The following is a 24,212-nucleotide window of genomic DNA, read 5'->3' as shown; positions in this document are numbered from 1 at the left end:
AAAACAGGGAGAGGATGTGACAGGAGATCAGCATTTAACAGCTGACTGGACCTGGAAATGAGAGCGCTGCTAAAGCCATTTAGTTAGCTGTGATTTAGAACAAAACCATTAGACTGGGGTGAAACGGAGAGTGTCTGCTGACTGTGGCATTAATACAGAGCCACAGATACATACCTGTGACCGTTTTAAACTCACTGATTATTAGTCTGATTTTACTTAGCATCCCTCATGTCAAATCATGACAATGATTACATGTGATCTTAAATGTAAGCACAAAACAGCACATGAAAAGGGAACCAACAATTACGTATGCATACTGCCCTTTGACCACAGGTTATATTGTGAGAGTTATAAAGATGAGCAGTAGACAAGGCTGGTTACGGCTAGAAACATGGAGTCCGGGACACTGCTACATGCAAGTCTAACTTTGTTAATCCTCTTTACCAGCGGCATCGGAGGACACATCGAAAATGGTGAGGAGGGTGGGGATCGCTCTGGTGAAGGCATCTGTGCACAAATGTCCTGGTAGTAGCAGCAAAAACTGTACTGTCTATACTCTTTTGATCTTCTTGTGAAAGTCACTGTTCGGTCTCCTTAATTCTGGTTTGAATTGAATTACAACAAATGGACATGTCAGTATGGGAATTTAGTCAGTGTCACGCTCACAGTGGTGATAGTGATTAGATGCCATGTTCTGTCATCTTGTCTTTATAATGTCCAAGAGAACTCTCAGCTAATAAATCAGGCCTGTGTTAAATCTATGCAGGCTCTCATCTGAAAATGGATCAGGCTTTGCTCATATTTCATAACCAGCTGACTGAAGAAGTGCATGCTTCCTACACATCAGATTACTGCTACAAGGTAAAGAATATCCACCGTCACTGTGGTTTTATTAAGACACAGCATCAGCAGGAAAATCGCTTTCAGTTCCTCAAAAAGTTTATAGTCACGCAAACTGATCTTAGCAAACATACAGATGCAGTAAAGTTAAACATTGTAATTCACTGTGAAGTTGTTGTCAAATTTCACATAAGGGAAATGTGTGATTTTCTCTCCTTTGTTATAAAATGAGCTTGATTGTCTCTGAGAGGAATGTGCTGTGGGTACAGCGCTACAGTTACTGCTGGAAAAAGCAACCATGAATTATTAAAGACATCAGGAAACGTAAAGGGAACATCATAAAAACATCACGAGACATATGAATATACGTAAAACCAGATAAACCTGTATGAAAAAACAAGACAAGCATAAAGTAAGAAAAATTTAGTGCTTAAAGTCCAAGTATGTGCTGTTCCTTGAATAATTTAACACTGCTGTTCAGCAGCATAATGGAGGCTGGAACATATGATACCTTTTGAACTTTGAACCTTGAGTATGCTTCCTCATGTCAAATGTTTGAATCCTGAGACGAGAGGATGTTACAAGTAAAGTACCTGCTTAGGCAGGCTCTGTATGGACTTGTATTTTTTCATTTCTGAAAATTCATTTGCAGCCATGCTTTTTTAGTGAATTGTTAGATTACTAAACCATGCTGTAATTTCATATTGAATAAGCTTTCTATGATTGCAAAACCGTAACACTATTACTCACTCCATACAGTCTTGGAAAGGAATTATCACTGGGTGTTTCCCAACTTAGTTTGTCAATGAGGAGACCTATTGTTTATACGTAGGCCGTCTTGGCTTGTAAATTCACTGCTCTGCACATTATATTACCATCCAACCTTTAATTATATTTTACTGTGCAACTGTTTTTGAGCCACCTGTCATTTCTTTATATTTTGCTTCCAGGAAGCCAGACTTTTCTTGCAATGTTTTAAAGTGTTCTTGAGCAATATTTCTCCAGGCCTTCTGAAGTTTTCTTTGGACATTGGCTGCTTTTTCACTCTTTTTCAGTCCTGACCAATTCCAGAGGAATGTGTTTTGTTTGTTAAACCACTTAACACTGACCTTTGAATCATGCATGCATATAAAAGGCACTTAACTCAAGGGATGGACCAGTGTTGTGTCTACACAGGCAAAGACAGACAAAGAATCAATTTTAAATTTAATCTTTAGGCACTTTGTTAATAGCATCCTCTCATAAAAATCAACAAGGTGATTCCCAGAGCTATTAGCTGGAAACGTGGCATATTGCTCCATGTTCTTAAAAAGTGTAAGGAAACTGGACAAGTGGGGGACAGAAAAGGAAGAAGAAGGAGTTTTATGAGAAATTGTTTTAATGGAAGGCTGGCTGTCTAGAAAAAATTATCCAAGAAAAGAAACAGAGGAAAGGCTGAGGAATGCCAAATTACACAAAAACAGGTCTTACTGAGTGATGAATCCAAATTTTGTCCAAATCCTAGTTGAGCCTGCGTTTCAGTCGATAGTGTTGTCTTGTCAAAATTTATGGAATTATGACCACAAAAAAGAATCATCAAATTTTGATCCGCAATGCAGCACCATGTGGAAAGCATCGCATGGGCAACAGTTTCATTTTCCAGCACGACAATGATCCCCAACACAGTGTCAGCGCTGTAAAAGCGTACCTGGATAGAAAAACCACACGGTGCAAAACTAGCAGTCGTGGATGGCCTCCTCAGAGCTCGGACCTCAACGTTATTGAAGCAGTGTGGGATCATCTTGACAGAGAAAAGACCAAAAGGCAGCCAACATCCAAAGAAGAGCTTTCAATTTCCTTCAGGAAGCCTCAAGAACTCTTCCAACAGACTACTTAAAGAAATTACAAGGAAGCTAGAAGTTCAGACTGTGTTAAAGATTAAAGGAAGATTAAATATTGACTTTCTAGCTTGTCTGAATTGTACTATTTTTTCCCTTTTTGCACATTCCTTTAAATCATTAAATCAAATTAGTCTTTTACTTACAAACAATTATTCATTTTTATTAAGTTAATGCTAGGCCCATTTAATTATTATTTATTTGTTTTGCTTTTCAGTGTTTGTACCAACATTTGGTCACAGTGAAACCCAACAACAATAATGCTTCTGCAATAATCAGCACCAAATTTACTCTGACAGTACAAGTGGAATCACAAACCAGGAATGCAACCTTTTGCAGGTAACAAGTTAAACATTTGTTCAAGATGGTACTTAAAACAAATTAGATGCAAGTTGTCTCTCGTTTGCTTGTTTGCCTGTGAAAGTGCATTGCTCTTGTTTTAAGATATAATATAGTGTGGTGACATGATTGCATCAGCAGCCTGTGAAATTATTTACAGGGTTGGAGGAGTAACCCTGACCCATTTTCTGGACCTGAGTTATGCCCTCCCTTAAACCACCTCACAGTGTATTGATCACAGGCTGTTTTGGGGTTAATAAGACCTGACATTCCAATATTGATGAAAAGGGCTCATTAAAGCTTGAAAGCCACATGTCCTGGGGAAGAATCAGCTGGGATGTTAAACAGTTAGGACAGATCTAATATGTATAAACACCCAGAACATCCCACACAGGAGGGCAAAGCTTTCTATTTTGGGGCCACCTCTAAGCGATGGTGCACCATGAAAAGCCTTTGTGCTTTTTATGTCCTTTCAAAGGGCTGGGTCTTCTTAAATCAATGCTGAGGTCTCTAACCAGCCTGTGTTGCTATTGATTTACTTTTCCCAGTTTGAAAAAAACACTCCAAGTGATAGCTAGTATGTCATCCCAACAGTGGATCAATATGAGCGAGTCTTGCACAGGGATGTTTTTTTTGGGGCCTGAAACTGGAGACGGTGAGAAGACAGGGGCATGCACTTTAAGCCTTCAGACACTAGGTGGTGCTCCTGAGCTTTATAGTTGTGCTACTGCAGCAGGAGAGCAGCAATGTGCTTTTAAAGAAAACAGTTTAACCGGGCATCAAATAGGAGCTTTTAAGACTTTGTGACTATTTCACTGTTTTTCCATGCAGATGGAGTCAAACGTATGAGGAAGGTGGTCACTACTCTATTTGGATTTACACCCTAGATGCAAATAATCGCAGCTGCACTCACATTGTGGATAGAAGACCAAATAATGCCTATCTGCGTAAGTACGCAGCACTACTGAAAAATACATGAGGACAAATTTCCATGTTTTGAATCCCTGACCGACACTGCTGGGATTCAGCTGTGAGGGCGCAGTGACAGCAAAGGTACCTGTCTGCAAACTCCAGCCAAGCCTTTGATCCCATTAATTGAGTCAGCAAAGAGGAGAATCACTGCTTTTGTCCACATCCACTGAGCAGCAGTTCTCATCCATCTCTTGGGACATGATGTGTATTGATCAGATCAGACTCGCTTTCTTGAAAAGGGATAAAAGAAAAGCTTTTCTGCTTGTTTTGAAGGCCTGCTTCTGGCTCGTAGAGCATTGTGGGTAATACATTAGGGAGTGTGGAAGGATTAGGGCGTAATGGGATTTTGAAAGCGCCTCTCTCCATAATGCACACACTACTTAACAATATTGCAGATTATGTTGTAGATCAGACTTTTAAGGCCAAGTAGCCATTATCTGTTATGGTCAGTGTGACTGCACCTCTCACAGTATGATGATCTTCCATTAGCTCCACAGACCGGTGATTATACAAACTCCCCATAGGAATTGTTCACCTTAAGTAACGGTCTGGTCAGCAGCTCAAGAAAGGTATGAGGTGCTCTGCTAGGGAATTTTAAAAGTTTACTTCAGTGTCTGAGATTGATTGGCCACAGAGCAGCATGAGATCATTTCTTTAAGCATATGTTTCTGTGAAGCTGCTATCAAATGCACCCTTTAATCGTGTTAGTAGTGTATTCTGTATCACACCACAGACCACAAGTCACCTGCAGAGCCCTTAATTCTTACAAGGAAATCTACAGGATCGACTCCTATTAAGTCTTTGTTCGACTTTTATACATCAATGAACTCAAATTAATTCAGTTGTTTCAGTGTCTACCATTCATTTTCTATTTATACCAACGGTTACTGATGGAGCGAGCATGTCTGTGGCTGAGCTCTAATGTGGTTCATGCGCTGAGAGCTTTGTGGTGTTTTTATGAATGGACACCAGAGATGCCATGACTTTTCCGAGGAGATTAAGTGACCGCTCTTTGTTCAGAGTGGATGTCCTTGTGTGGATTCAGCTCGGCTTAAAATGGCATCTTTTTGTTTGTTCTTCCACTGCGTGTACTCTGCTCTCCTGTGCTTTGACGAAAGAAGACCATGTGGAGATTTCATAAAGCCTAGGTAGTTTTATAATCAGTACTACAGGTGTAAAATATCTCCCTTTGTTTGCAAATCGGTGGCTTTCAGAGCTCTATTCCTTTTTTGGGGGGGGGCAAACAAAATCCATCTTCGCTACAGTGTTTGTGCCCTCTTGCACTGTAAACCTCAAGTTGACCCTGCTCCTATCTGTGCTGCCCTCCGGCAGTCTGGCAAAGTCATTGTTTTCTCATCCTTGTTCCAGCACAGCCTTACATTTTCATTTTCACATGCCTGCAGGGTTAGATTACCCGCAGTGATTACTCCTCGGCGGCTCAACCAAGAATTTTTCATTAGGTTCTTGTTTGTCACTTGAGGGATCCCCTTTGACATTGGTTGACTGAAAGACAGCCACAGGGGAGCCCACAGGCTAGTATAGCAGACAGTTTGGACTGGCAGTCATCCCCTTTATCCCCACTCAGATCCTGGTCTGATAGAGATGTAGTGTATAAAGTTTCTGACATGGACAGAGAATGGTACAGAATGATTTCCTTTTACTTATTTTTCCAGCTATTTTGGTGGCAGCACTCCTGCTGGCTGTAATCGCTCTGTTATTCGTTGTGATACCCTACATCTGCAGGTACATGTGTGTTTTTTACATCATCTGCAAGAATCCTGCACTGATTGCTTTTCCATCAGAACCGGGCAGCCTAAAGTTTTTCTTTTTCCAGGAGGCGTTGTACATCAAAATTTATAAAGACTATTTGCTGCCAAGGCCCACAGCATTCAGAAGAGAATGTAAGTTAAATGCTGCTTCTAATAAATATATTACATTAGATTTTTTTTTATGTCAGATGAGATTATATTTTGATTAAATAAGTCATAAACAGCTCAAAGTATGTCCATTATGAGTTTAAATTAAAAAGCAAATTATTTTTTAAATATACAGTAAATCTTTGCTACTGTTCTTGAAATACAAAATATAAAGTAACTACACAATCTCTTTCATGTAGAAACCTTTTTCTGGTAATCAAATATTGTTTGATCCAGCAGTTAAACTGCACCATTATCATTGGCCGGCTATGCAGCCCGAGATGCATTCTAAAATTGCTCTGAGGCTCCAGTCATCAAGCCGTTTGGGAGACACTAATGGAGTGATTGATATAAATGTTAGCAGAGCCAGTTACACAGCAGACTTACATAGAAAACGATACAGTGTTGTATCCGTCCAATCATCGGGCTTCATGGCAAGAGCTGCCATGTATTTTCAGTGAACATGAATAGCTCCTCTCATTCTTTCAAGCAAAATGTCTCTGGCTTCCATATGTTGTCTGGATGGCACGCAAATCCATCACGACATATTAGCGCGGGTGTCTTCCTGCTCTGGCTCTTTAAAATGCTGCATGGAGGCCAGCACGCCAGGCTAATCCAACTGAGAGGGCAACAGGCCAGAGTCATCGAAATGTTGCCTTTCACACAGTGAGAGGGGGGGGAAGACGCGGGGCGGAGAGAATTTTGAGGAGTTGTGAATGAGGAAGCAGTGAACCTTTGACTTTATCAGTATTTTTAAACAAGTTTGCTACCTGTTGCTACCTACAAATAAAAAGCCAAATGTGTTGCCATTTTATGTACAGTGTGCAAAAGTCTCCACTTAGTTCTTTATATTTTGCTTCCAAGGAGCCAGACGTTTTTGCAATGTTTTAAAAGTGCTCTTGAGCAAAAGTTATCCAGGTTTTTTCAACCTGTCACAAAAACACATGACATAAAATAGAATTTTTACACTGACGAGGTAAATTCCCAAACAGCTTTTAGCTGGAAACATGGCACATCTTGGCACGGTCTGCAGGATGTCCCTAAAAATGTAAAGAAACTGGAAAAAAGAAGAAGTCACAGGCCTGAAAGGCTACATACATAAACTGTCATGTTCTTAAGAAAATTCTTAAGAAAGTGAAACAAGGAGAAAATACTGCGGTAGGACATCAAGTCTTATGGAAAGATGAATCCATGGTTTTTATTTATTTTTTATATATTTGGAGGAGTTCAGCAGAGATGATTATCTATAACCATCTGTAAAACAAGGTGGAGGTTGTGTCATGTTTTGAGGTTGCATTTCAGTCGGTGATGTTGAGGATCTTGTAAAAACTGATGCAAGTATCAATGTAGAAAATGAATTTTCAGCATGATGGTGACCGTACCAAATACTGACTTTAAAGCTTGTTAGGAATAGTGCAGTTTATCCCTCATGTATTGTATTTCCATGTATTTTATCACAGGTCAACAAAACTCTGCCCCCGTTTTCCCATTTCCCAAGTAAAATCTAAAGAAATGAGCCCACTTTACATTAACTGGCCAGCAAGCAAAGACAGACAGCAGCACCTAGTTAATAAAGCAGAGCATTAAGCTGCTTAAGAATAACTCAGAGTGTTGTGCTTCATGTTTTTGGAACATTTGTGTTATCAAACTTTATGATTTGTTAGATGTCAAAAGTGTTTCTTCTTCTTCCTTTATTGATTTTTTTTTGCTGATTAGAAAACTATCTAGATATGAAAAATATGTAAGTTTGATTTGGGGTTTAAATATCTGCTTAAGCGACCTTAACCCTAAAAGTGCAACAATGAATGGAGCTTAAAGCACTGGTAATTGTCAAATCCCCTTAAGTAACCCACACTGGTGTTTTATCCCAGTGAGTGTTGACATTATTTTGTCTCCCTGCTGTTTTTTCTCCAGGAAGAATCACATGCTAGTGAAACTGCACACGGTGCTGTTAAAGCTAAACCAACACGTCTGCTCTCCCTGGATACTTTCCGAGGGTATGTTCACCTTCAACAGTCATTCGTGTTTATCGCTCTATCACCACATGGAGCTCGTTCACATGTTAATTCTTTTTAGAGAAGTTTGAGGCATCATAAAGATCTACAGGCCTGACATAATGAATAATTACAGGGGTCACAGTCTGGCCACATGCTCCTTCAAGCTTTTGTTATCAGGCGGTATAGCTTTGGGCATGGTTTCTGATAGCAGTGTGTGTTGGGTTTGGAACAGTGTGTTTCTGTTGGACAGGAGTGATGCATGTGATTGAATCTGGGCTCCCTGCTCGCCTTAATTGTGGCCTAGGGCTAGACACAAAGCACGCCTCTCTGGAAACAGGATGCTGGTGTGGCTTTGACCTCCCCCTCGCCAAATAATTGATGTAATAATACAGTCAACATATCAGCACACATCCACCCAGCAATAGATCTCCTGCCAAACTGAAGAGCGAGAGGAAATCCAGCAGCACACAGGCAGCATCCAGCAGACAATTGGCATCTTCTCCATCTGTGGCTTCCTTTTGGACGAGGAGCCAGCTGAAAATCACCGAGCATATGTGGCGGGCTGAAAATACAACATGCTGTTATTTAGTTTGGGAGCTCAAGCGCTTGAGTGCATTTTCAGAATCTGTATGAGTTCAGGGGGAGGATACATTTCAGTTTTATTTCCCTTCATTTCCACTTCCTGCCTCAGTCCTCCTCAATCTCGTTAGCTGAAATGTCACTCCGGGGTTACAGGTGCGTACGTCCTGAATGGTAATACCGGAAACGCTCCTACCTGGCGTCACACTTAATCAAACTGTGACTCAGCTCTAAAGATTAACGCTGTGTGCGCCTCCTCAGACCCATGACTTATGATCCCTACCCCCGGATAAGTAACAGCTTTCTACAGAGAACAGACACATCAGTCATCTGCCATAAATGCTGAGACATTTCTGAAGCCAAACAGCTTTTCTTCCCAGCTGAAAGGTTTTTCTGATCATTGCTCGGGCTCTCCTGACATGATATACAGAGAACTGTGGCGTATGGTCGCACGTTAATTTTTCTAAAAGGATTTGGATTTTAATCTTGTGCCACATTGCTAAAAGCCTTTCACCAGTTTCGTCACCGTTGAAAATCGCACTGTCAGTAGTTAGCAGCAGCATACAACTGACGAAACAACTATTACAGCAAAACCAAGAACTGTGAGCCGCATTTAACAGCAGGTGGCTGACTCATTCTGTGCCTTATTTTGACTGAGATCCAAGTTTTCCTACATATTGGGTTTCAGATACGCTCTGATGTTTGGCCACAAAAAAAATAGAACCTTGGCTTTTCAACTGTAGTTGTAATTTATTATGACTAGATTGGGTGTCCGTGTACTTGATATGGCCAGTACAGTGGGTAACTCAACACTGTGCAGGGATAGACTGCAGCTATCCATTAGCAATGGGGGGAAAGTACTAAGCTGATACTCTAATTGGTAATGCATGTACAATGATTCAAATCAAAGACGTCCATAAGTGTCTATCAGTGAGTCATAACTGGCTGTCAGTGCTGCAACAGACAGGTCTCTCTGTAATCTGTTAGCTATAAATCATTCCTGCTCATTCCCAGAAAGGAATTAAGTCTATTACTAAAGTGGCAAATGTTCACTGCAGAGCTTCAAAGGCATATTAACAACCTAAACTTGATTAGGAACCAAAAAAAAAAAGAAAATGCCTGCTGTGTCAACCTGCACCTTATTAACTTTGATCCAACAGAAAACAAAGAGTTCCTTAGTGTACATTATGTTAATTGAGCACTCATCATAATTAGCAGCCTGTATTGTCACAGATGTGTGGCATATGTAAAGTGATGGGGGTCTCATTTCCAATCGGACAGCGGGGAATTTTAATTATAAGTATGGCCAATAATCTGGGATATTACTGCAATTTTCACAGGGTCTCATCTGGCTGGCGATTTAACCTTTGTCTTTGTTGCCATGACAACTAATGGATGCGTTCATCAAAATTTACACGATAGCTTGTGTGCGTGTGTGTGTGTGCATGTGCGTGTGTGTGTGTGTGTGTGAGAGAGAGAGAGAGGAAGAGAACATGGACACATGCAGCAGGGTTTACTCTGCTTTAATAGCCCTTTTGAGATGATAGTGACCGATTAAAATCTTGTATCAGCAGGTTGGGGCTAAAAGAGCAGTAATGGCTTCAGTGCAGCTCTTAATTGAATCTAGGCAGAAAAACAAGAGGAGGCAGAGGTAGATACAGTGCACCTTATCAGGCAGGCTGTTTCTTAAAGGTTGTCGTAATGTTGTTACGACCCCCCCCCTTTATGATTTTATTACTCTTTTTGATTACGCACGAAAACATAAATTCACGTATTACAGATGGTGAAAAGATTCAGCCTGGCCCAGATCATTGCATTACCGTGCAAGTTTGTGTTGTGTAGTGGCCCACCGCCCATTTTCTGACATGCAACGCAAACACCTTTTTCCCTCCAGTGTATGATTCAGTGAAGCACTCCATCACGTGCGCTGTGTTTCAGCAGACTCGGCCAGTGCTAAAGTATAAAGTGTATCATATATTAGATGCAAAGTCTTTAGTCAGCACTCCTGCTTGAGGAGATCCAGAGGACAAGCGTTCATTTCCTGAGTGATTCATAATGCTTAGATTGCATTACCTTGTATTTGGAGGGAGACTGAATAAAAGCCCCTCTTGTGTTCTCTTTAACTTTAATTCAGAAGTTAATTTTTAATTATAATCAAGGATTGCACTTGAATAATATATTTTTATTGACAGTTTTTCAGCCTCACTCACACATTTTCTTCATTTGTTCTTTCCTGGATATCGACTTGTATTGTCTTTATAGGTTTTCCCTGACTGTGATGGTGTTTGTGAACTATGGTGGTGGAGGCTACTGGTTCTTTCAGCACGCACCTTGGAACGGTTAAGTACATGATGCACGTGAATTGACATAAGGGAAAACTAAATCAGTTGCTTGTACCCTACAGCCCGCACCTTACTCCCTGCACACAACGATGATGCAGCAATCGCCTGATCTTCAGCGGCGAAATCCTCCCCATAGTGTTAGCAGAGTTTTCTGACGCGTTGTCACTAATTATGATGAATGTAGTTAAGAAAAACACAGGGTGTCATTTCTCATACAAGCAAAATCAACACCATGATCCATAGATGTTTATTCTTGTTAATGATCAGGGAGGAGAGGAGGAGGATTTAAATGACAGCTGGAAGAAGATGAGGGAGGAGGAAGGAATGAGTAACACTCCAATGTTATGATAGCCAGTATTGAGGTACTCTTAAGCAAGGCATCTTGGTTGAAGTAGAGATTTTGGTTGAAAAAGTATTTAAAACAAGAAAAAGTAAATATTCTTATAAACTTTCTTTTTTTTGTTTTAATTTCAGTTTCAATTTTTTCTCGAAAATTCCTGTAATTGTTTATGGGTGTTCACAATTTTAACTTTGTAATAGCTTTTTTTGCCACATGTACAGAGGTGCATTGATTTCAGAGCTGGATTGATTAATCTTCGCCTGGCTGCAGGACTGCTGCTGTCACAGGAGTGTAAATATTTATTAATCACGCCTCTTCAAAATGGAAAGTTAATGACAGAAGCAGCGCTTTAAGGACGGAGCATTGTTTTTAATTCATCTTATTGTCTTTGTGTGTATGGAAGGGCAAGAACTGTAAACTCTCTGATGAGATCAAGTGTGTGTTGGTCTGTTGGTATTAATTGATTTTATGCTTCTGAAATTGTTGCAGGTCTAACTGTGGCGGATCTTGTCATGCCATGGTAGGTTTGGCACAAGGGGCCTGACCTATTTAACGTCTTTTACTACTTTTCTTGTTTGTACAGTTCATATGTGGGTTTGAATGGCATAATCCTGTTATGTCTTCCAGGTTTGTGTTTGTAATTGGGACCTCAGTGGTTTTGGCTTTCAGTTCCATGCAGAGGAGAGGAGTTAGCCGCCTGCAGCTGCTACGAAAAATCACCTGGAGAACAGTCGTCCTCTTGCTGCTCGGCTTCTGCTTTCTCAACTACTCTCCCAAAGACGGACCACGTAGGTGCACATTGTGTATTCTGATTCTCAGTCAAACTAAATCCTCATATGTGTGTATCTATCGATCTATCGATCGATATGTACTTTTTCAGGTCAGTTACACTACGCAGACTCCAGCTCATGTAGTAATATGTTCGCATACAGCAAAGCAAGTTTATTAGCACAGGTGGGGACAAGGATTTCTGTGTGGTAATACACCCGCTCATGTGCAAGCTTGAAGGCAAAGTGCATTTCCTGTAAATTGAGCAACATCAAATACTTTTGACACAGATGTCGTAACTAGATATTTCATTCGTCACTGCAACCAGTAGCTGCTGAATTCATTTTTTTAGGTGAAACTGAAATGATGAGTTTAGCTTTTCAAATGTGATAGCTACTTTTTTTTTTACAGTCAAGTAAATTTCTTTGTTTGTTGGTCTGCGACAGAGATGTTAAGTGGGTTGATCTCCTGATTTGAGATAAAAGCCAAACTTCATGGCTGGGTCAGGGTTAAAGGAGAGGAATAATGCTGAAAATCCCCCATCCACCTGGGATGCAAAGGGCGCCCTTCACACATTAGCTATCTGTGGTGCTAATGGACTTTCCTGGGTGGATGTCTGCTTAACTGGGTTAACAAAAATATTGTTGTTGTGTGTGCAGTCTCAAAATCCAGCACCAGGGGATGTTTAACAGAGGCAGATAGAGCAAAAACAACCGCTGTGGTAATGGACAATTACAAACAGATAGTGTTACAGCCGTCAGCTCCACGCAGCTGCTGTAGACTCTGCTGCTGGAGCTGGTCACAACAGCACACTGACTTTTACCATAAACTGCAGCTTTGCCCTCTGTCTCCAAGGACGTCCTCTGCAGCTCAGTCGCAGAGCTTGATCTAATAAGAGAATGGAGTCACATTAACTCAATATGTTAAATGCTTTTCAATGTCAGAAGAGAGAAAAGGAGGTATTAACCTTTGACATCAAATAGGAGTAATTTCAAAAACCCTACCGTGGTTAGATGTCCCAAAAAGTGGTCAAAGCAGATTCATATTAAAAACCTTGAAATGTAGTTTTGAAAAGTTCTGGCTGCCCTACTTTTTTAGTGGCTTTTTCAGTTTTGCTGACTACCAACATATTATAATATTGTCTATCTATCACTGAAAGTGCTCATAGATTGGAAGCAGACAGCTTCAGTTAAATAGTATTGAACGTCAAAAAAGGTGTCCGTTACACACAAACACAAAGAAAATGCATAAATGTGGGAGAAAAACTGTGTTACAGTCTGCTGCAGCTTACTTTCAAACTCTTGTGTAAATGGATTCAACTTAAAATGATAATTCTTATTAAACATGAAATTTTCCCATTTTGCTCTTTTCTGCTATTTGATTCTTAATTATTTATTCTAATACTGTGCAAAAGATTTGAACCATCCTAGATTTCTTTATATTTTCTTCCAGGGTGCCAGACTGTCATGTTAATTTTACCACTGAGCCACTAAAGGCTGATAGTGTATTGTCATCAATACAATTGACTGCTTTTTCACTCATTTTCAGTCTAGTCCTTGTGCCTAACCATTTCCAGGGATGCTTGTTTGTTACGCTCTTTAACAAACAATTAAAGAACCGAATCTTTAATCTTTGTTACTTTGTTCTGTAACTTGTCACAGAAACACATAATTTCTTCCCATTTGTGTGAGGAGAGCGCTGCGACGGTGACTGTTAGCAGCCTTCTGTTAAACACGGTGGAGGCTCAGTCATGGTTTGGGCCTGCATTTCAGCCAGTGCTGTTGGGTATCTTAGCAAAATTGATAACATTACGAATGCAGGAAAGTACCATCAGATTTTGATCCACAATGCAGTATCATCTGGAAAATATCTGGTTAACAACAGCTTCATTTTTTCAGCATGGAAATGATGACAAACACAACTCAGCACAATCAGCAAAATGATACCTGGATAGAAAAACGCAGTGAAACACAATTAGTCAAGGATAGGTCTCCATAGAGCCCAGACCTCAACGTGACTGAAGCGGTGTGGGATCATCTTTACAGAGAACAGAACAAAAGGCAGCCAACATCCAAAGAAAAGCTTTAACTGTCCTTCAAGAAACCTGGAGAACTACTCCTGAAAACTATCTGAAGAAAGCTTTCCTAAGACAGTTCAGGCTGTGTAGAAAAAATATATTGACTTTCGATCTCGTCAAAATTGTCACATCAAACTCTATTTTTGCCTTATATGTATAGAGGAATGAACAATGGCTCAATACTTTTGCACATTCCTGTAGGACGTGATAATTTTATCAGGCGACAGACACAGTCAATTATCTCTGCAGGGGTGTGTAACATATATCTTTAACTAAAGTGTCATTAGTAAGAGCTTCCCCTTTTCCTGCGAAAGAAAAGATTTCCGCCTCTTATTTGATTTGTCCGGATCAATGATTGGGATCATATTGTTTTTACGGCACTTTGCGTGGCAAAGAGGTTTTCAATTAGCTAATGTGTAGATTACCATCAATCTCTCTCCAGCAGCAGCAAGTCCTATCCTTCCCAATTTGGTGAGACCGAGAGATAACTGTTGATGAATGTTTGATTAGCTACCCTCTTTCTTGACATGTTCGTATCCTGAAGGCTGACATGAGCTCTCTCCAGCCTTTATGCCGTACATCAACTTGCTATCAGAAGTAGTTGTAGTAATAGTGGCGTCGGGATAATTGGGAAAATTCTTGATTTCTTGTGTCTACAGAAATGACTTAATATGCGTGCTTTTTGTGAATTATAAGTTCATATGTTATTTAAATCACTGTCTGTCAGTATTAAGGTGCCACAGTGAGCGTTCATGCTGTGTGTTCTTCACTGTGCTCTAGTGTCCTGGTCCTGGCTGAGGATCCCAGGAGTGCTGCAGCGTCTGGGCTTCACCTACTTTGTTCTGTGTCTCCTGCAGACTTTCTGGGGCCAGAAAGAAATCCCACTGACTGCGGTGAGCAGTTCTGTCAAGTTCAGTTATTTCAGTCATTACACACAAGAGAAAAAATTAAAGGAGTCTAACCTGAAAAAGCACACGAATAACAAGTCAAAGAGTCGATGGACCTGTGAGTTCAGTGCAGTGGAAGTCTTTGTTGAACAGTTCAACAAGTTCCATCCATTCGTTACGTGCGGAGCTCAGATATTCGTCCAGATTAACAGACAGACATCTCTAAAGCTCCAAGAAGAGTTAAAAATGTTTAGTAATTATGAATTTGTTGTGTATTCAAGTGGACCAATCTATCCCAAAACTTAGTTTAATGCTAAAAAAATACCTAAATGCGAAACAGTTTTGGACCTAAAAACAAAAATATTATGTGCTTTATGTATGATGCAGTATAACGGGTGGAACCCGGTCCAGGATATTCTCCTTTACTGGCCGCAGTGGCTGATTATCATCCTGCTGGAGACTTTGTGGCTGTGCTTAACTTTCCTCATGCCTGTTCCCAACTGCCCCACGTAAGTCTGGACATGACTCCCACTGTCATATAGCATTTCAGGTCAAATCTCCTCACTAATGCATCGTACACTTAAGCTAAAAGCATAAATTTCCTATGTGTCGAAGCTGAGATAATCTCCAGTTGGGCCTGTTTGTGCTGCAACAGTGTGAGTGTGCACCTTGTGTTGCAGGTGTTATGAACCGTTGTGATTTATGGGCCCGTGGTGGATGCTTCAGAGAGCCTAATTAGCCAATCTCAGTCTGTCATGTGCAATAAGAGGAGCGGAGGCAGAGGATCCATCTTCCTCGCTCTGTGTCTTCTGCTTTTTGTCTTTTGTTTTGTTTTTTCCTTCTCTGTGACCCTGCATGACATCACGTTTACAGTACTGTGGGTTCAAGCTGTAGCACTTTTTACTCTCAGTCCTTCTGTGTCTTTTCATCTGATTGAGTTTTGGGTTTTTTCTTCCTTGAACGTGAATGTGTGGTGGCTTGAGACACAACTGCTATACAGGGTTTAAGAATATTAAAATCACCTTTGGTATTAGAACACCGAGCGTTCTCTGCTGCATCTGGGTATTGTGTTTTCATATAAACACAAAACACTTCATTAAACATTGTTTTTTGTAATAACTACAGCTACAATAATTATGTTCTTGTTTGATAACAGAGGGTATTTAGGAGCCGGTGGAATTGGCGATAACGGGCTTTACCCAAACTGCACGGGAGGTGCAGCGGGATACATCGATAGGTGGATGTTTGGTGATAACATGTACAGATACCCCACGTGCAAAGTAGGAATGTTCATCACATATTGCAATACAATGCTTCTGCTATAAACCAATGTAGGTGAAATTATAAACTGCATGGTTTTGTTTTGCTTTTTCCAGGAAATGTATCGCACCACACAGCCCTTTGACCCAGAGGGGGTTCTGAGTACCATCAACTCCATTGTCATTGGATTTCTAGGGATGCAGGTAAGATCTAAGTTTCTCCTGTACGATGCAGTGAGTGGCATGAGTGGCAAAAAAAAAAAAGTCTTAGTCCTGCCTTTGTATTTTTTTGCGCAGCCTTAATAAATGGCTTGCTTCTGCCAAGTTTAGTCCAAGTGTCTGCATTTTTAGTGACCTGCATAGGCAGATCTTGACAATTGTCCAATCCACCACATCCCAAAGGTTCTGTATTGAATAGAGACCTGATGACTGTAGTGACCACCTAAGAGATGATTTGAGCTTTATAATATGCTGCGTGTACCCACCAGGTGATATGTACACTGTGGTCACAAAGCGATGGACTGATTGGCAACAATACTCAGGTTGGCTGTGAAGAAGAATGCTCAGTGGGTACTGAGTGTGCCAAAAATATTTCCGACACCTGATAACAGCACCACCACTAGCCTGAACTGTTGATACAGTGCAGGACAGATCCACTCATGTGTTTTTTATGCCAAATCTGTATTTGTTCACTATTCATTTAGGTAAAATTACCTATGCCATACATAGCTTTGGTTAAATTGTTTAAATCAGCTTTTAAACTCTGCAAAATCCATCCATCCATCCATCTTCATCCGCTTTATCCGAGGCCGGGTCGCGGGGGCAGCAGCCTAAGCAAAGAGGCCCAGACCTCCCTCTCCCCAGCCACCTCCTCCAGCTTATCCGGGGGAACACCAAGGCGTTCCCAGGCCAGCCGAGAGATATAATCTCTCCAGCGTGTCCTGGGTCTGCCCCGGGGCCTCGTCCCGGTGGGACATGCCTGGAACACCTCACCCAGGAGGCGCCCAGGAGGCATCCTTGTCAGATGCCCGAACCACCTCAGCTGGCTCCTTTCGATGTGGAGCAGCAGCGGCTCTACTCTGAGCCCCTCCCGGATGGCCGAACTTCTCACCCTATCTCTAAGGGAGAGGCCAGCCACCCTTTGGAGGAAGCTCATTTCTGCAAAATTAACAAGCTAAATGTCCCAGTCCTCTTTAATGTGGACAACACTCATGGTCATGTGGTTGCTGGAGTCCAGCCCAGCTGGTAGACTGGCATCCTGTTCAGGTTGTAACCCGTAACCCAGTATCACAGGGCTAATATGTAGAGACAGTGAACTGCTGGCATTCATATTTACACCAAGTTAGAATCTCTAGTTAACCTAACGTGTGTCTTTGGGCTGCTTGAGAAAGCTCGATTACCTGGAGAGAGCCAATGCAGTCGCTGGGAGAATCTGTACAGTCCACACAGAAAGACTCCGGCTGGCTTGCCGCTTCAAACCCAGAATCTCTTTGCTGTGAGATGACAATGCTAACCACTGCACCACTGTACTGTTAACTGAGAAAATAGTTGCCATGAATTGATTTCGAGCCTAAAAAATATATGTATGTTTTGTGTTTTCAAAATGCATTGCAAAAAAACCTTAAAGTTTTATTTGCCTCCACTGGACTTGATCCTGAATAGAAACTGTATATTTTAGAGTCTCTGCAGGTTTATAAAACATTAGAAGTACACAACAAAATACTGCAATAATAATAATAAGCCCACTTATTCAAAAAGGTCTTATAAACCCACAACTAGTGGTTTATGGCTCCATCTACCTGATTGTGGTTCTGCCTGATATTTCTTCCTGTCAAACGGGAGTTTTTCCTTCCCACAGTCACCAAGTGCTTGCTCACAGGGGGTTGTCTGATGGTTGGAGTTTTTTCTGTATTATTATATGGTCTTTGCCTTACAATATAAAGCACTTTAGACAACTGTTGTTGTGATTTGGCACTATTTTAATAAAGTTTAATTGAATTCAACTGAACACAAAACTTTCCTGTCAAAAACAAAAAGCAGGCTGAAAATATCTTAGAGACAGGAAATGATCAGAACCTTCTGAAGATGTGACTTTAAAATACTCAGTTTGACTTGATTAGACTGAAAGTTTTAATGGCTTCATTGTGCAGACAGTGATGCTCTTCAGTGTTAATATGTTAATATAAACCTACAGTGTGACTACAGTAAAGATTATGTGACAGATGTTTTCCTGTCTCACTGTAAATGCACAGCTGCCCTACTTTAATGACAAAATGCTGTTAGAAAGTAGGAAGGCCCTTTTTGTTCTTCAGACCTGCGTCTCAGATGGTGACAGTGGCACTTATAACCATTTGGGTTGTGGGAAGGTAACATGAAAAAGTGACCACATTGCTCAATTCCCCGTGGGCGGTTTGCTCTGAGCCCTTCAGTCAGCGAGTCTTAGACGACACGCCAGGTGTCCGCTGGCTTCCTCTGTGTTGGTCCATGCTAATGTTCACAGCTGAAACATATTCATCATCACCAAATTAATCAGAGGGTGCGGATGACTAACACCCCACATCTGGCTCCATGGGATAGGAGAAACGTGACCGCCATGTCAGGGACGTGGCTTCGACAGCCACATCCCAGGCCTATTTGGTTACCCAAGGGCAAGTACGCGGACACACCGGGTGTTGGTGTTTATGTGGTATTTCTCATTAAAGAGATGAGTGAATAGGCTGTGGGGTCTGTACTTATTTCTGCCTCTTTCTTTCACAGGCGGGGAAAATTATAATTTTCTACAAAAAGATGAATATCCACATCCTGTGCCGATTCCTAGTGTGGACCCTCATCCTGGTACGTGGAGGTTTTAAGCAGAGCTGCTGTAGGAAATGAATATAAAGTCAGTTGTTAATTTAAAACCAAGACACCCAATAACTGTCCTGCTCCTGTGATTCACTCAGAGCCGAGCACTTTTATGGTCTCAGTGTTTCACTTCACCTTGCAGGTAAATTCTGCAACGTGTTTTCCAGCCTCTTGGGTATTAGTCATACTGTAGCTTGCTGAAGTCATTCATTAGCAGGACTTAGCAGAGGACATGTGTGTGATCTCAGTACAATTAAACAACATCCATGTGTGGCTGTGTTTCCGGGCAGACATGGGTATCCGGACCCTCGGGGGAATACACGCTGCGTCTCGTTGCCTCTCTGTGCTTTACATGTGGTTTTGGATTGGAAGAGTTATGCATATTACTTACAGTCTGCTGCAAGCATAAAAGCATCTACTCTAAGAGTATGATCAGTTTAGGAAGCTGCAAGCGAGGTCTCAATAAGCAAACCAAACATGGCAGATTTAAGAAAGGAATTATTAAAGTGCATTCAAACCTAGGATAAAAAGGTAATGCCTGTCTGAAAAGCTTTTAAGGTCATATTTGTTTGAGATTCTGGGTGGTCTTAAAACACAAAAAGAGCCAGGCTGGCCTCCATTTCATTTAGAGGGGGAATGCATCCTCCAGGGAGAAGCCAAGTGTTACAGGAGATGGCTTGTTTTGTATTTCTAAACCTGTGACAGGAGGCTGCTAGTCTGCTCTAGCAAGACTGACAGACAGACACGTAGGAAGGCTAGTCTCCGCTGAACTGTGCTTGCCACTGTTTTTATGTACGTGCAGCGTGATGCTCCAGAGATATAGCTCATTTGTGAAACGGGGTTAGGAGGAGCCTGCGTGCTGTGGAGGCAGACATCCTGAACCGGCAGCTCTGTGACCTGGAGCGATGATAGAGCTGGAAGAGCTGGCTGCATCGCACGGCCTTTGAAATCAAGCTGCGCAGGACGGAAAATCTGTGCAGCGAAAGAAAAAACACACAGAAGCAGGGAAAGACTTGTCTGAAGTTCTGTAGTTCCAGTATATTTGGGTGCCTTTTCTGTCCAGCTTTGGGTATCAGGTTCCTTCAGAGTGTTACGTGTATGACTGCAAGACGTTTATTTACTTATTTGACACATGAGTTGAAACAGCGTTGAAGGTTCTGGTGTTAAAGAAATTGTTTATTTTATTTACTACTATGTCATAAGGTTTTTCAAGTCAAATCTGTTTATTTTTGTAGTCTAATATGTCCAAAACAATATCTCAGTGAAGTTTTAAAGGTCTGTAACAGCAGCGTTTTTCCATCCAGACAGTATTTTCCAAAAGGACAGTAGGAAGAAACTCAGTGACAGAGTCCTGCTCGTATATGTGAGAATCAATTGAAATTCTGTTGCGAGAATTTAACGTCATTAACCTCACTTCTTAAAGGACAAAGCTCCATTATGTCTCCAGGTGTTGAATCTTATTGACTATCATTGTGCGATGAGTGGCTGGAGGGAGGTGACATAAATTAGATCCATTTAGCTTCTCCCAGCGGCGCACAGTGACAAAGTAGCTCATGCTGTCATAAATAAACATTAGGCTTTAATGTTTTTTCCACTGTATCTCATTGTTTACCAGCTGATAGATGCTGCGGATGCTACTCAAGATTACAGTGTTGGAGGTGCGATATTCTGGATCTTACAGTATTTAGATGTGGCTCGACAGAGTAGCTTAAATCCTGGTTAGCTGAGATAGAAAAATGCAATAGAATAGATTTTCTCACATTGCATCGGCTGGCAGTGAGAGCAGACCATCGTTATTGATTTTAGGAACAGACACGGGAATAAAGAATCAGCGCAGCATATATTTGTTTCACCGTTTCTGCACGTGTATATTTGATTTGACTTTTTTAATCTCAGTGGTTAAGTCTATTTTTGGTTGTATGTCTTACCAACACAGAAAGCAAAATTAGTTTTAGCGATTGGCCTGCTCTTGATATTGACTTTTCTAATAAGATTTCGGCTCAAAGGGGGAGGCAGGAAGCAGAGCCGAGCTGCCTTTTGTTTCAGACATGTGCTCTTAACATTAGCAGGTTTCCTCAGAGGAGGAGAAAACTTATTACTGCACACACCCGACAACTGGGTCGGCGTTAAGCACAGGAAAAACAGAAAGTGTGGATACAGTAAACATCAGGCCATGGTTTATTGTTTTGTGATCTCTGTGGCAGGCTGATATTCACAGGCAGCCATGTGTCTTCCTCATAATAAACAGCAGCCCCTGTTAATTAAAGTCCAACGATCAGGCTCCAGAAGTGAGAGATTGAAATTGAGCGATTGCCCCACATACCAGCCCCATCCCACATCCTGCTGCCTGGATAGCCTGGAGACTCAATCCAGCCCCAGCTAGGCTATTTCCACACCATCGATTCTGTCATCTATACACATGATGGATATCCACCTAACGAGCATGTTTGGATCCTGATCTGCTGTCCTGGGTTTCTCTGTGCAGCACAAAATCTTTCTTCATGTATCTAAATCATACAGGGAGGGTGGGGGATAGTTAAGACTATGAAAGTGCTTACTGATGTAGAGTTGAGCAGATCATGAGTAAATATGAACATGGAGTCAGTTGGGCCTCAGTGTGTTGGACTTTGTAGATGCCTCTCGGTGGTGTTTTACTGTAGTGACAAACCCACGTTTTAATGTTTTTCAGCTCATTGTTTTGGTGTGTTTGCAGTCCTGTCTAGTGTTTTGTGTGTGTGTGTATAAGTTAATGGACCATGTCCACGTAACTCTCTGATTGTCGGTTTATCTGGTGGACTCTGCTTGATACTGTTGCCTCACGTTTTAGCAGCCCAATACAGATTGCTTTATCGCCCTCCATCGATTTGAAATCTGTTTCATTTCCACCCTCAGGGAATCTCCGCAGCCATCCTTTCTAAGTGCACGCGAGACGGAGGATTTATACCTGTCAATAAAAACCTTTGGTAAGTGCTTCCTGACCCTCTAAATCCAGCCACTTTTCCTCACAAAAAAAGAAAGGATGGGATTTCCAACAGACACAAATCAAGGCTGCTAAAACACGCGTTTACTTACCTCTAACGACAGCTACGGCTGTAAATAATCACCCGGGCTGTTGGGAGTGTGAGGTGTTGCCGTTATACATCCTCCCAACATGATCACTCTTCCTTACGGCCAGCGAAATAAAGAATGCTTCATCCTCCCCCAGAAGCACTCACTCACTGTTTTACCACCTCTGTGTGATGGAAAGAGCTCAGACTCTGGGAAATGTAACTGTATAACCACAAAGCAGTCTTAACTGCTCCCAAACTATTAGAAGCCTTTTTAGAAAAACAAGGCACAGCACTTTGGTAAATGTTTGTAATGATTTTGCATGAAATGTGACACAGTTACCACCTCACACATCGGTTACTTTATGACTCGTGCATTTGTTTCCACTCCCACATTTCCCTTTATATGTGATGTGAATCATTCAAATGTTGTAGCAGGAAGAACGCCATTTCATCTGTGATGTGTAAGCAAATTCCTCATGATGTTCCACATGGGGCATCACTTGCCATTACCTACCTGGCTTTTATAGGCAGTTCATCATGCACAGGTTATTGAGCTCCTGGGTACAAGTCCTTGCCGGGATGTCTAAAAGTAATTAACTCCAAGCTAAGAGTCGTTTTTGGCTCGACTTCAGCTGAGATAAAGAAATAAAAAATAAATGCAGGGAGGCTCTAGAAAGGAGCCATTTTACATGCGATAATATTTCATCATGCATTCTTGCACTTAGGAACAGACAGAGACGTGGTTAGCTGGCACAGCTCCATGAGGCACATGCCAAGGGTCCATATGCTGATGCTATAGACAAGTCCAGCAAACTGCCTCACTGTTTGTAGGACAGACTCTGGGTGTTATTTATCTGCAGCAGAGGATTGATGGACTGAGTGTGTTTACACTGTTCTTCACACCATTCTGCTCAGATTTTAGTGATGCCCAAATGTGCCAAGTAAAATGTTGCTGTTGTAGTAAAGTGTTGTCGATGGTCTGTTTCTTCAGGTCGTTGTCCTATATCATGTGTATGGGCTGTTTGTCTTTCCTGCTGCTGGGAGGCATGTTCTTTGTCGTCGACATCAAGGGCTGGTGGGGTGGACAGCCATTCATATACCCAGGTATGTTTCTTCTTGTACTGACAGGCTGCTTTACAAAGGTGTATGTGCTTTGGTTGGAATAAAAACCTCACAAACGCTGGAACGTAGTTTAAAATATTGACTACAATGACAATTGTGTTTGGCAACTCATTAGCTGATTATGCAAAGACAAACATTTTTCAGCCTAATATAACAAATGTCCTGAAAGCCTTTGTAGGGATTATAGTCTAGGTTTTGGACTTGTGGTCCTCACTCTTTTCTTCCAGTAATTTTTTTGCATTATTGGCCAGACTCCCAGAGAAGAGTTTAAACTGATTAGCTCATTTGGAAAGCTTTTTGGAAAGCATCCCTGCAATAAAGCCTTTACTTTTTGCACATAACTTTAGTCATTCAGCTATTATGGAAAGCAGGGAAAAATCCTTTAAATTGTATAAACCCTGTTCAATAACTTGTCTTTTTTCCTCCCCTCTTCCACAGGGATGAACTCCATCTTTGTGTATGTTGGCCACTCTCTCCTGGGCTTCTACTTCCCTTTCAGCTGGGAAATGCGCTTCCAGCAGAGCCACTGGGAGTGGCTCTTTCAAAGCCTGTGGGGGACTGCACTGTGGCTGCTCATCGCCTACCTGCTCTACAGGAAGAAATTTTTCCTCAAAATATAAGCAGGATAATCCATCCCACTTCTGTAGATTGTATTATTTTATATTTTAATTTAAAGGCAGCCTCTAAAGCTAATTTTAAACTTTTTTTTTTAATTTTCCTTTGCTAGAGTATATTATAATCCTTATTTATGTTATACTGGAATTTAGTACAACCATTCAATGGATCCTTACTTTAACTTTCTTCTGATTGGCTGATTGGCCTAAAACCCCCCACTCCACTCCACTGATGACTTGCTCTTAGCCAACACCCTTAACAACTTCTACTGCCGTTTTGACGAGCCATCAGGCAGCCTTCACACCTTCAACGACCCCAACAATAGAGGCACTTTGGACACTCATTCCCCCACCTCTCCCCCCTCCATAGAGCCATCACCACCTTCAAA

The 24,212-nt window shown here is 41.4% G+C and overlaps 1 protein-coding gene across 2 annotated transcripts; it reads left to right on the top strand.

The window, feature by feature from the left end:
• The first annotated feature begins 376 nt into the window (after positions 1–376).
• Positions 377–24,212, top strand: LOC146620273 (heparan-alpha-glucosaminide N-acetyltransferase). 2 transcript variants are annotated; one of them, XM_085369510.1, is made up of 18 exons: positions 377–473; positions 767–861; positions 2,935–3,056; positions 3,888–4,003; positions 5,702–5,771; positions 5,863–5,929; positions 7,859–7,941; positions 10,783–10,859; positions 11,692–11,722; positions 11,830–11,990; positions 14,828–14,940; positions 15,322–15,443; positions 16,091–16,214; positions 16,311–16,397; positions 18,951–19,028; positions 21,930–22,000; positions 23,079–23,191; positions 23,648–24,212. In XM_085369510.1, the coding sequence occupies exons 1-18, from the start codon at positions 392–394 to the stop codon at positions 23,827–23,829; spliced, it is 1,794 nt and encodes a 597-aa protein (XP_085225636.1). In that variant the 5' UTR covers positions 377–391; the 3' UTR covers positions 23,830–24,212. The 2 variants fall into 2 exon arrangements, with proteins under 2 accessions (XP_085225636.1, XP_085225635.1); XM_085369509.1 differs by having other exon boundaries at positions 392–482; positions 5,863–5,936; positions 7,875–7,941.

Source organism: Diplotaxodon limnothrissa, linkage group LG13 (assembly GCF_057381915.1).
Source record: "Diplotaxodon limnothrissa isolate DT_005_m linkage group LG13, D_limnothrissa_male_GT1.1, whole genome shotgun sequence".
NCBI lineage: Eukaryota > Metazoa > Chordata > Actinopteri > Cichliformes > Cichlidae > Diplotaxodon > Diplotaxodon limnothrissa.
The sequence above is the reverse complement of the archived record's forward strand: the minus strand, read 5'-3'. Positions and strand labels throughout refer to the sequence as shown.

Coding starts and splice junctions, on each gene's coding strand:
- LOC146620273 (XM_085369510.1), top strand. CDS start 392: ATGGAGTCCGGGACACTGCTACATGCAAGTCTAACTTTGTTAATCCTC. Junction 5,772..5,862: donor GTGATACCCTACATCTGCAG/GTACATGTGTGT, acceptor TTCTTTTTCCAG/GAGGCGTTGTACATCAAAAT. Junction 11,723..11,829: donor GCGGATCTTGTCATGCCATG/GTAGGTTTGGCA, acceptor TATGTCTTCCAG/GTTTGTGTTTGTAATTGGGA.